This window comes from Artemia sp. Qi Xiang Cuo, chromosome 5, assembly GCF_049724085.1.
Source record: "Artemia sp. Qi Xiang Cuo chromosome 5, ASM4972408v1, whole genome shotgun sequence".
NCBI lineage: Eukaryota > Metazoa > Arthropoda > Branchiopoda > Anostraca > Artemiidae > Artemia > Artemia sp. Qi Xiang Cuo.
This window is the reverse complement of record NC_142798.1, coordinates 28664956-28678315: the sequence shown is the minus strand read 5'-3', so window position 1 is coordinate 28678315 and position 13360 is coordinate 28664956. Positions and strand designations below refer to the sequence as shown.

Genomic DNA, 13360 nt, shown 5'->3' with positions numbered 1-13360 from the left:
TTCTTTCATTTCTCTCATAGGGCTTTCATATGATCACTTAGAATATATACTACTTTATTAATTTCGACTTTATACATACCTCAATACTAAGCAATACTTTTTAAAAGACATTATTCTATTATTTCGCTTATAGAGCTGTAATATCATTACTTAGAATAAATATTACTTTATTAATTTTGACTTTTTGTATATCCTTAATACTAAGCAATACTTTTCAAAAGACATTATTCTATCATTTCCCTCATAGAACGGTCATATCATCCCTTAAAATAGATATTACTTTATTAATTTTGACTTTGTGAATATCCCAAGACTAAGCAATACTTTTCGAAAGACATTATTCTATCATTTCGCTCATAGGACTGTTTCATAATCACTTAGAATAGATGTTATTTTATTAATGTCGAATTTATGCATACCCCAATACTAAGCAAAACTTTTCAAAAGACATTATTCTACCATTTCCCAGATAGGACTGTCATATCACCACTTAGAATAGATATTAATTTATTAATTTCGACTTTATACATATCCAGATACTAAGCAAAACTTTTTAAAGGAAATTGTTCTTTCATTTCTCTCATACGGCTGTTATATCGTCACTAAAAATAGATATTACTTTATTAATTTCGACTTTATGCATATCCCAATATTAAGCAATACTTTTTAAGGGAAATTATTCAATCATTTTCCTCATAGGGCTGTCATATCATCACTTAGAATAGATATTACTTTATTAATTTTGACTTTACGCATTCTCCAATGCTAAGCAATACTTTCCAAAAGACATTATTCTATCATTTCCCTTATAGGGCTGTCATACCATCACTTAGAATAGATATTGCTTAATTAATTTTTACTTTATGCATACTCCAATGCTAAGCGATACTTTACAAAAGACATTATTCCATCCATTCCCTTATAGGGCTGTCATATCATTACCTAGAATAGATATTGCTTTATTAATTTCGACTTTATGCATACCCAATGCTAAGCAATACTTTTCAAAAGATATTATTCTATCATTTCATTATAGGGCTGTCATATCTTCACTTAGAACAGATATTATTTTATTAAATTTAACTTTATGCATGCCTCAATGCTAAGCAATACTTTTAAAAAGACATTATTCTATCATTTCCCTCATAGGGCTGCCATACCACCCCTTAGAATAGATATTACTTTATTAATTTTACTTTATGCATACCCATATACAAAGCAATACTTTTCAAAATACATTATTCTATCATTTCCCTCATAGGCCTGTCATATCATTACTTAGAATAGATACGACTTTATTAATTTTGACTTTATGCATATTCCAATACTAAGCAATACTTTTCAAAGAAATTATTCTTTCATTTCCCTCATAGGGCTGTCATACCCTCCCTTAGAATAGATATTACTTTATTAATTTTACTTTATGCAGTTCCCAATACTAAGCAATACTTTTCAAAAGACATTATTCTATCATTTTCCTCATAGGCCTGTCATATCATCACTTAGAATAGATATTACTTTATTAATTTCGACTTTATCCATACCCACATAATAAGCAATACTTTTCAAAAGACATTATTCTATCATTTCCCTCATAGGGTTGTCATATAATCACTTAGAATAGATATTACTTTACTATATTTGACTTTGTGCATACCCCAATACTAAGCAATACTTTTCAAAAAACATTATTCTATCATTTCTTTCAGAGGGCTATCATATCTTCACTTAGAATATATATTACTTTATTAATTTTGACTTTATTTATACTCCAATACTAATTAATACTTTTCAAAAGACATTATTCTATCATTTCCCGCATAGGACTGTCATATCATAACTTAGAATACATATTACTTCATTAATTTCGACTTAATGCTTACCCACATGCTAAGAAATACTTTTCAAAAGAAATAATTCTACCATTTTCCTCCAATGATATACATATCACCACTTAGAATGGACATTAATCTACTAATGTCGAATCTATATACATCCCAATATTAAGCAGATCTTTTAAAAAGACATTATTTAATAATTTCCCTCAAAGGGCTGTCATATCATCACTTAGACTAGATATTAATTTATTAATTTTGACATTATTTATACTCCAATAATAACTAATACTTTTCAAAAGACATTATTCTATCATTTCCCTCATATGGCTGTCATATCATCACTTGAACTTACAATAGATATTACTTCATTAATTTCGACTTTATGCATACCCAAATACTAAGCAATACTTTTCATAAGACAGTATTCTATCATTTCCTTCATCGAACTGTCATAGCATCACTTAGAATAGATATTACCTTATTAATTTCGAATTTATGCATACCACAATGCTAAAAAATACTTTTAAAAAGACATTATTCTTTCATTTCCCTCATAGGGCTGTCATATAATCACTTAGAATAGATATTACTTTATTAATTTCGACTTTATGCATGCTCCAAAACTAAGCAATACTTTTCGAAAGACATTATTCTATCATTTCCCTCATAGGACTGTCATATCATCCCTTAGAATAGATATTAGTTTATTAATTTTGACTTTATGCATACCCAAATACTAAGCAATGCTTTTCAAAATAAAATATTCTTTCATTTCTCTCATAGGTCATCTGATCACTTAGAATAGATATTACTTTATTAATTTCGACTTTATACATTCCCCAATACTAAGCAATACTTTTCAAAGGCATAATTCTATCATTCACCTCATCACTTAGAATAGATATTACTTCATTAATTTCGACTTTATGCCTACCTCAATACTAAGCAATACTTTTCAAAAGACATTATTCTATTATTTCCTTCATAGGGCTGTCATATCATCACTTAAACTTACAATAGATATTACTTTAGTAATTTTGACTTTATGGAGACCCAAATACTAAGCAATACTTTTCAAAAGACATTAATCTATCATTTCCCTTATAGAGCTGTCATATCATTACTTAGAATAAATATTACTTTATTAATTATGACTTTTTGCATACCTCAATACTAAGCAATACTTTTTAAAAGACATTATTATATCGTTTCCCTCATATGGTTGTCAATATCATCACTTAGAATAGATATTACTTTACTAATTTTGACTTTATGCATACCCCAACACTAAGCAATACTTTTAAAAAGACATTATTCTATCATTTCCTTCAGAGGGTTATCATATCATCACTTAGACTATATATTACTTTATTAATTTCGAATTTATGTATACTCCAATACTAACCAATACTTTTGTAAAAGACATTCTTATATCATTTCCCTCATAGGACTGTTTTATCATAACTTAGAATACATATTACTTTATTAATTTCGACTGTATGCATACTCCAATATTAAGCAATACTTTTCAAAAACATTATTCTATCATTTCCGTCATAGGCCTGTCATATCATTACTTAAAATAGATATTACTTTATTAATTTCGACTTTATACATACCCCCATACTTTTCAATAGACATTATTCTATCCTTTCCCTCATATGGCTTTTATATCACCACTTAGAATAGATATTACTTTATTAATTTTGACTTTATACATACCTTAATAATAAGTAATACTTTCCAAAAGACATTATTCTATCATTTCCCTCGTAGGGCTGTCATATCATCACTTAAAATATATATTACTATATTAATCTTGACTTTATGCATACCCTAAGACTAAGCAATACTTTTCAAGAGACATTATTCTATCATTTCCGTCAATGGGTTGTCAAATCATTACATGAACTTACACTAGATATTAATTTATTAATTTCGACTTTCTGCATACCCAAATACTAAGCAATACTTTTCAAAAGACATTATTCTATCATTTTTCTAATAGGGCTGTCATATCTTCATTTACAATAGTTATTACTTTACTAATTTTGACTTTATGCATACCCCAACACTTATCAATAATTTTGAAAACACATTATTCTATCATTTCCTTCAGAGGGTTATGATATCATCACTTAGAATATATATTACCCTCATTACTTAGCATTGAGGTAGGCATAAAGTCAAAATTAATGAAGTAAAATCTATTCTAAGTGATGATATGACAGCTCTGTGAGGGAAATGATATAAAAATACCTTTTGAAAAGTATTCCTTAGTATTGGAGTATGTATAAAGTTGAAATTAATAAACTAATATCTATTCTAAGGGATGATATGACAGTCCTATGAGGGAAATGATAGAATAATGTCTTTCGAAAAGTATTGCTTAGCATTGGGGCATGCATAAAGTCGAAATTAATAAAGTACTATCTATTCTAAGTGATGATATGACAGCCATATGAGGTAAATGATATAATATGTCTTTTGAAAAGTATTCATTAGTATTGAGGTATGCATAAAGTCGAAATTAATAAAGTAATATCTATTCTAAGTGGTGATATGACAGCCATATAAGGGAAATGATAGAATAATGTATTCTGAAAAGTATTGCTTTTTATTTAGGTATGAATAAAGTCGAAGTTAATAAAGTAATATCTATTCTAAGTGAGGATATGACAACCCTATGAGGGAAATGATAGAATAATGTTTTTTGAAAAGTATAGCTTAGCATTGGGAAATGCAATAAGTCGAAATTAATAAACTAATATCTATTCTAAATGATGAAATGACAGCCCAATGAGGGAAATGATAGAATAATGTCTTTTGAAAAGTATTGCTTAGTGTTGGGGTATGCATAAAGTAAAAATTATTAACGTAATATCTATTCTAAGTAATAATATGACAGCCCTCTGAGGGAAATGATAGAATATTGTCTTTTGAAAAGTATTGCTTAGTATTGAGGTGTGTTTAAACTCAAAATTAATAAAGTAATATCTATTCTAAGAGATGATATGGCATCCCTATGAGGACAATAATAGAATAATGTCTTTTGAAAAGTATTGCTTAGTATTGGGATATGGATAAAGTTGAAATTAATAAAATGATATCTATTCTAAGTGATGATATGACAGCCCTATCAGGGAAATGGTAGAATAATGTCTTTTGAGAAGTATTGCTTAGTATTGAGGTATCCATAAAGCCGAAATTAATAAAATAATATCTATTCTAAGTGATGATATGACAGTCCTATCAGAGAATGATTAATAGTGTCTTTCGAAAAGTATTTTGTAGTATTGGAGTATGCATAAAGTCAAAATTAATAAAGTAATATCTATTCTAAGTGATTATATGAAAGCCCTGAGAGGGAAATGAACGAATCATTTCTTTTGAAAAGTATTGCTTAGTGATGGGATATGCATAAAGTCGAGATTAATAAAGTAATATATATTATAAGTGATGATATGAAAGACCTATGAGGGAAATGATAGAATAATGTCTTTCGAAAAGTATTGCTTAGTATTGAGGTATTCATAAAGTCGAAATTAATAAAGTATTATCTATTCTAAGGAATAATATGGCAGCCCAAAGAGGGAAATGATAGAATAATGTCTTTTGAAAAGTATTGCTCATTAGCAATACTCATAGGTATTACTTGCTCGTAGATATTACTTTATTAATTTCAACTTTATGTGTGCACCAACGCAAAGTAAAAATTTTCAAGAGGTATTTGTCAATCTTTTTCCTAATCGGGCAGAAACTCCGCCCCTTGTAAGAGATATAATGCTAACGATGCCAACCCTATTTATATCCCAGTGTTAAACGGCATTTTTCAATAGACATAATTCTATCACGTCCCTAATCGGGCTGTCGTTTAATCAATTAGACTAGATATTACTTTATTAATCTCGACTTTATGCATATCCCATCACTAAGCAATACTTTTCAAAAGACTTAATTCTACCATTTCCCTCATAGGGCTGACATATCATTACTTAGAATAGATTTTACTTCTTTAATTTCGATTTTATGCCTACCTCAATGCTAAGCAACACTTTTCAAAAGACATTATTCTATCTTTTCCCTCATAGGGCTGTCATATCATCACAAGAACTTACAAGAGATGTTAATTTATAAATTTCGACTTTATGCATACCCAAATACTAAACAATACTTTTCAAAAGACATTATTCTATCATATCCCTTATAGAGCTGTCATATCATTACTTAGAATAGATATTACTTTATTAATTTTGACTTTATGTATGTCCCATTACTAAGCAATACTTTTCAAAAGACATAATTCTATCATTTCACTCATAGGGATGTCATATCATCACCTAGAAAAGGTATTACTTTATTAATTTCGACTTTATGCATACCTCAATACTAAGCAATACTGTTTGAAAGACATTATTCGATCCTTTGTCTCATAGGGCTGTCATATCATCACTTAGAATATATTTTAATTTATTAAATTTGACTTTATGAATAACTAAATACTAAGCAATACTTTTCAAAAGATATTTTTCTATCGTTTTCCTCATAGGCCTGTCATATCATTACTTAGAATAGATATTACTTTTGACTTTATACATATCGCAATACTTAGCCATACTTTTCAAAAGGCATTATTCTATTATTTCCCTCATAGGGCTGCCATATCATCACTTAAAATACACATTACTTTATTAATTGCGAATTTATACATACCCCCAATAGCCTACTAAGCAATACTTTTCAAAAGACGCTGTTCTATCCTTTCGCTCACAGGGTTGTCATGTCATCACTTTGAATAGATATTAATTTATTAATTTTGACTTTTTGTATATCCCAATACAAAGTAATACTTTTAAAGAGACATTATTCTATCTTTTCTCTCTTAGGGTGATCTCATGACCGCATAGGATAGACATAAATTTTTTTGATTTGACCTTATACATTTTCCAATAACTAGCGAGATTTTTCAAAAGTCTTTATTCTATAATTTACCTCATAGGGCTGTCATAACATAACTTAGAATAGATTTTACTTTACAAATTTTTACTTTATGCATACTCCAATGCTAGACAATACTTCTAAAAGACATTTTTCTATCATTTTCTTCATAGGCCGTTCATATTATCATTTAGAATAGACATTACCTTATTAATTATAACTTTGTGCATACCCCATTACTAAGCAACACTTTCCAAAAGACATTATTCTATCATTTCCATCATAGGGGTGACATATTTTCACTTAGAATAGACATCACTTTATTAATGTCGACTTTATGCATACCCTAATACTAAGCAATACTTTTCAAAAGATAATATTCTATCATTTCCCTTATAGGACTGTCATATCATCATTTAGAATAGATATTACTTTATTAATTTCGACTTTATGCATTTCCCAATTCTAAGCAATACTTTTCAAAAGACATTATTCTATCATTTCCCTAATAGGTCTGCCATATCATCACTTAGAATAGATATTATTTTATTAGTTTCGACTTTATGCATACCCCAATACTAAGCAATAGTTTTCAAAAGAAATTATTCTATCATTTCCCTCATAGGCCCGTCTTATTATTACTTAGAATAGATATTACTTTATTAATTTCTACTTTATGCATATCTCTTTGCTAAGCAATACTTTTCAAAAGAAATAATTCTTTCATTTCTCTCAATTAGCATACCATTTATCACATAGAAGATATATTAATTTATTAATTTCGGCTTTATGCATTTCCCAGTGCAAGACGTCACTTTTCAAAAGACGTTATTCTATAATTTTCCTATCAGAGCATTTAATTCGTCAGTTGAATTGGATGTTTTTATGTTAATTTCGACTCTATACACACCTTTATACTAAGCAATACTTTTCAAAAGACATTAATCTATCTTTTCCCTCATAGGGCCTTCCATATAATCTCTTAGAATAGATATTACTTTATTTTGACTTTATGCAAACCTCAATACTAAGCAAACTTTTCAAAAGACAATATTCTATCATTTCCCTCATTGGGCTGTCATATTATAACTTAGAATAGATATTACGTTAATAATTTTTACTTTATGCATACCCCAATGCTAAGCAATACTTTTCAAAAGACATTATTCTATCATTTCCCTCATAGGGCTGTTATTTCATCACTTAAAATAGTTATTAGTTTATAAATTTTGACTTTATGCATCCCCAAATACTAAGCAATGCTTTTCAAATGACTTTACTCTATCATTTCCTTCATAAGGCTGTCATATCATCACTTAGAATAGAAATTACTTTATTCGTTTCGACTTCATGCCTACCCCAATACTAAGAAATACTTTTTAAAATAGATTATTCTATCATGTCCCTCATAGGGCTGTCATATCATCACTTAGAATAGATATTACTTTACTAATTTTGACTTTATGTGTACCCCAACGCTAACCAATACTTCTCAAAAGATATTATTCTATCATTTCCTTAATAGGAATGTTATATCATAACTTAGGATACATATTACTTTATTAATTTCGACTTTATGCATACTCCAATACTAGGCAATACTTTTCAACAGACATTATTCTATCATTTCCCTCATAGAGCTGTCATATCCTCACCTAGAATAGATATTACTTTGTTAATTTCGACTTTATGTATACTCCAATACTTTTCAATAGACATTATTCTATCCTTTCCTTCATCGAGCTGTCATATCATCACTTACAATGGATATTACTTTATTAATTTCGACTTTATAAATACCCCAATACTAAGCAATACTTTTCAAAAGTCTTTATTCTATCATTTCCCTCATAGGTCTGTCATATCATAACTTAGAATAGATATTACTAGCAGTATAAGAAATACAGTTGCTGCCTCACGTATCTCATCCCTTCAATTTACCCCCTTTTTCAATTGAATTCACCCCATTTTAAATGAAAATCTGCAGCATTTTAACAATTTCCCATCATGACCTTTAATATCAAAAAAGGTCTTCTGAAATAAGAATTTTTGATGTAATTTGAAAAAATATTCCATTCTTCTTATACTACTGATAAAATGTAATAATTTAATATTTATTATATAGTTCGATATACTACTAATTAAGTTCAATATCAATATCTAGATAATTATTATTATCTTTCCCTTTTCTTTTCATAACCTTTAAAATCATACCATTATCTTTTTCTATTTTTTTAAATTTCTTTTCAAAATCAGCTGCTTTAGAATCAAATCGTTTTGGTGCAAAGTTATCAACCATTTCACCCTCAAAATTAATAATAATAGCAAGTTTATTACCATATTTAGTTGCTATGGTTTTCATTGCTTTAATTGTGTATTCTATTCCAATGTATAAGTATTCTTTCTTAACGGTTTGATTGTATTTATTTTCCACTTTCATTTCTCTTAAAAGTTTCTCCATTAATCTATAAAATTATTTTATTAAACAAATTTTCTGAATCAAAAATAATTTATAGATTAACATTTAATTTATAGATTAACATGTAATCTATGATTAATAACCTTGGCATTATTCCCAAGGATCTTTCACTTGGTGAAAGATTTCTGGGAATAATGCCAGACACACGACAAAAACAAGTTTTAGATTATGCAACCTAGTAGGTGTATTTCAAACTATATGACTGTTGTAATGAGAGAATGAAGCGAATAGGAAATGAGAGCAAATAGAGTGGTTAATGAAACAAGCAATATTACAGGTAGAAAGTAAGAAGGGTTTTATTTATGTCTTGGACTTTACAGACATGGAGCAGTATTTATACCCGTCGAATTTCACTTGCTTCATATACTTTTCACGAGGAAAAAACCCTAATGTTTTCCGTAATTCATTTTGTCGTTTAATTATTTCTTTATTAGCCAATTCACCAGATTTGTACATAGCAAGCAATTCTAAATAGAAAGAATAAGCTGTTTTATACTTAGCATTTCTCTATTCTATTATCATGTATTTTTCAAGTTTTTCAATCACAACTGTCCTAAGACTAAAACTAGTAGGGGGTAACACGGTAAAGTCAAATAAGATCGAAGCTTTAAATAAGTATTGCGTTGTTAAAGAATCATAACTAACATTTTCCTAATATTTACAACATCTACAACAAACAAATAATCGTTTCTCTAATTCTTCTTCCATTTATATTAAGAGATAAAACCTAAATAAAGTTATGTGGATTCACTCTTTTTTTAATGTACTCTATATATCAATGTCTACTATTGACATCACTTAATTTTCGTATTGGAATAGAATGATAAGCAATTTGTTTTTATTTTTTCTTCTATTATATACATATTATTTATACTATTTCCATTATCTTTGTTTTGGATCTTTATCAATAAAACTAATTCATAAATTAATAATGGGATAATAAGCAATCAACATAAATATCGTAACCATTCTTTTGCTATTCTTAATTTCTTCGAATTGAAAACATTCATTTATAATAAGAAATAAAATTTAATTTAAAATTTTTGGATCCAATCCCTCAAGTCTTTTTTTAATATACTCTGCACAAGAATATCCACAATTGACATCGCTTAAATTTGGTATTGGGATAGAATGATAAGCAGTTGGTTTATTTGAAGTCTTTAAATATTTTACTATTTCATTTCCTGGCAGAATACCAAACGAGTCAAAGAATTCTACAAATAGATGCTTAGGGTCATTGAAATAACAAGCCCAATGAGTTCCAAATGAAATTCTCAAGTCATAATTAATAACACCGCATTCTTTTTTATTGATTTTATTTCGTAAGTTATTTCTAAAAGATACGCCTCTAAATAAAAGAATATGGTGTAATTCAGCAGTTATATCAATATTTGTTAAGGGATTTTTTCTTTTTTTACTAGCTTCACGTTTTTTTGGATAAGAAGATGAAACTGCAGTATCAGCAAGTTTTTGGCTCTTCCACGTTTCTTAGGAACTTCAACGTTTTCAGCAAGTTTTTTGGGTCTTCCACGTTTCTTAGGAACTTCAAGGTTTCCCATTTCAACGATTTTCTGTGTACCTGGAAGTCTTAAAGCCCCTCCACCGATTTTCCTAGGTAAATTTAAAGCTCCACCAGAGTTACCAGTAATCAGCAACTGTTTTACCAACATAAGTTTCTAAGGCTGCAGCACCACTCGTTAAAGCCGCTTTTCCAAGTGCAACAGCTAAAGGTATTAAAAACGGTAAAACTCCTCCATTTTGGACTAGCTGTTTGTACAAAACATCAATATCACAGCCTTTATTTTCTTTTTTAAATTTTTCTTTTGTATTCACTTGCCTTTGGTTTAAAAGAAATTGAACGGGTTCTCTATCATTTTTTCTACTGTGATTTACCCGAAGTTGACATGTTTGTTTTGCCTTAAAGCATTTTTTAATTTTTCTTTTTTGAAAAGGGGATAGATAAATTGCATACACAATAAAACTTGACATATATTAGTGAAATATTTTATGTAATTAGAAATCTAACATTATTTATTTCGTTTCAGCCTTCCTATCATTCTCTTTTAAAATACTTCACCAAAATCCCTATCAAGTATATCAGTTACAACACTTTCGAATGGGTCTAAACATCCAGGTAACTGCATACAAGACTTCGATTGTACCAATAACATTTAAAGATGGGCTGCATCAGCACAGGGTTTGGGGTTTGCAACATTTCTAATTCCTCTGTGTTCTACATTAATATCTTCTTTTGCTATTTCTAAGGTATTTTTTACGAATAATCCTTTGTTATCAACTCTAGTCAATATATTGTCAGATGATTCATAAATTTTAGTCGTTTAAAATAATTTTAACATTTTGTAGAGTAATAGTATCATTGTTTGATTTTACATCACCTAAATTAATTAAGCGCTTACCCTGTAAATCAAGATTACCATTATCATCGAGTAATCTGCTTTCACTGTTATCTTTACTGGATTTACTTCCTAAACTTCCAAACTTATTCATTTATTATACAAATAAACTTATTAACAAATTTTGTTCGATGAGTAGTATAGAAGCATATAAAACAAGCCAGTAATTTTTTTTCATAATGTTATGTCAAAGTTCCTTCTATATTTTAGAGATTCTTTATTTGTTTTCAGATCAATAAGTAAAAATCCATGATCCTATGTAGCACGATTTATATTCTTTTAAGTCAGATGCATGATTTTGTTCAATTCTACCGATTTTGCTTCGATTACAGCATTTGAAAAATGCAAAATAATCAAAATTAAATTGTATAATTTTAGGGATATTAAAATGGCTTTGAGAAATATATACTATTGAGGCATTTTGTTTTCTACTTCTCACGAATAAATCTTCATTTTTTTCTGATCCTTTTCTGTCACAAAATCGTCAAAGATAACTAAATTTATATAATTAGGGTCTAAGTCATCTACTTCTACGATATCGTTTTTATCATTACTTGCAAACAATATATCCTGCCCACTTTTCTCTTCTAAACAATTTATGCTCTGAATTAAGTCTTGATATTTGTCTTCTTCAAGATCTTTAGCATATAAATAAATTTTAGTGAAATATACATAATCATATATTAAATTTAAAAGTAAATTGGTTTTACCACTACCCGAATTTCCGCAAATTAATAATCGAAAAGGCCATTGAGGTGCTAGTGGGTATTTTTTATGCTATTTATTATTTGAATGTTTAAAATCATATACTTTAATTGTTGCTTTTTTATTCATTTACTTAGTATAAAATTTTAATAGATAAAGTACTATTAGTATATAATGTAGTATACCTACCTACCTAACTTAACTACCTACCTAACTAACTTAACTACCTACCTAACTAACTTAACTACCTACCTAACTAACTTTACTACCGAACTAACTAACTAACGCTACTACCTAACTAACTAACTAACTTAACTACCTAATTAACTAACTTAACTACCTAACTATCCAACTAACTTAACTACCTAACTAACTAACTTAACTACCTACCTAACTAACTTAACTACCTATCTAACTAAGTAACTACCTAACTATGGGTTAAATCCCCATGGAACTGTCTTAACTTTATTTTTCAACACTTTTCTTTTTGTGTCATTAGGGTCTAGAGCTTTTTTATATGTTTTTCTAAGAACATTCTGTGTTTATTTGCTCTTAAAGTATACTGGGTTTTTGATAGACTTTCCATTTTTCCGAATAATACATCTTTATAATTCTGTAATGTTATTTTATCTTTGACGATATTAGTTTTAATACCTTTTAATTTTTTCTTTGCTTTAGTTTCATCATCACCCTCTTTTAAATAAGCGTATACTTTTGACCTCAAACCTACAAACTCAGACATCATTGTTCCAGATAATTCATCCTTCATCACGCCTATCACTTTTTTATTGACTGCAGGGAAGTTATAAGGATTATCTTTTTTATAATCTGAAGTATCGAATTTTTCTTGGAGGTCAGCTTTAATGTCTTCATAAAAATCCTTAGTTCGAATATCATAAATAAAACTATCCGTATCCATATAACTTAAGTCAGTGTTTTCAATATTTAAGTTTCATGTAGTCATAATGAAATTCATACATTAAAAG

At 28.4% G+C, this 13360-nt stretch overlaps 1 protein-coding gene across 1 annotated transcript in view; it reads right to left on the bottom strand.

Moving 5' to 3' along the window:
• Positions 1–11763, bottom strand: part of LOC148952005 (uncharacterized) — a 43034-nt gene extending 31271 nt beyond the window's left edge. The window contains exons 1-2 of the mRNA XM_089089118.1: positions 11673–11763; positions 9574–9722 (exon numbers count right to left, since the gene is read on the bottom strand). Of these exons, the coding sequence (XP_088945244.1) occupies positions 9574–9722; positions 11673–11763 (240 nt within the window). The remainder of the gene's footprint in view (positions 1–9573; positions 9723–11672) is intronic.
• Positions 11764–13360: the final 1597 nt, after the last annotated feature.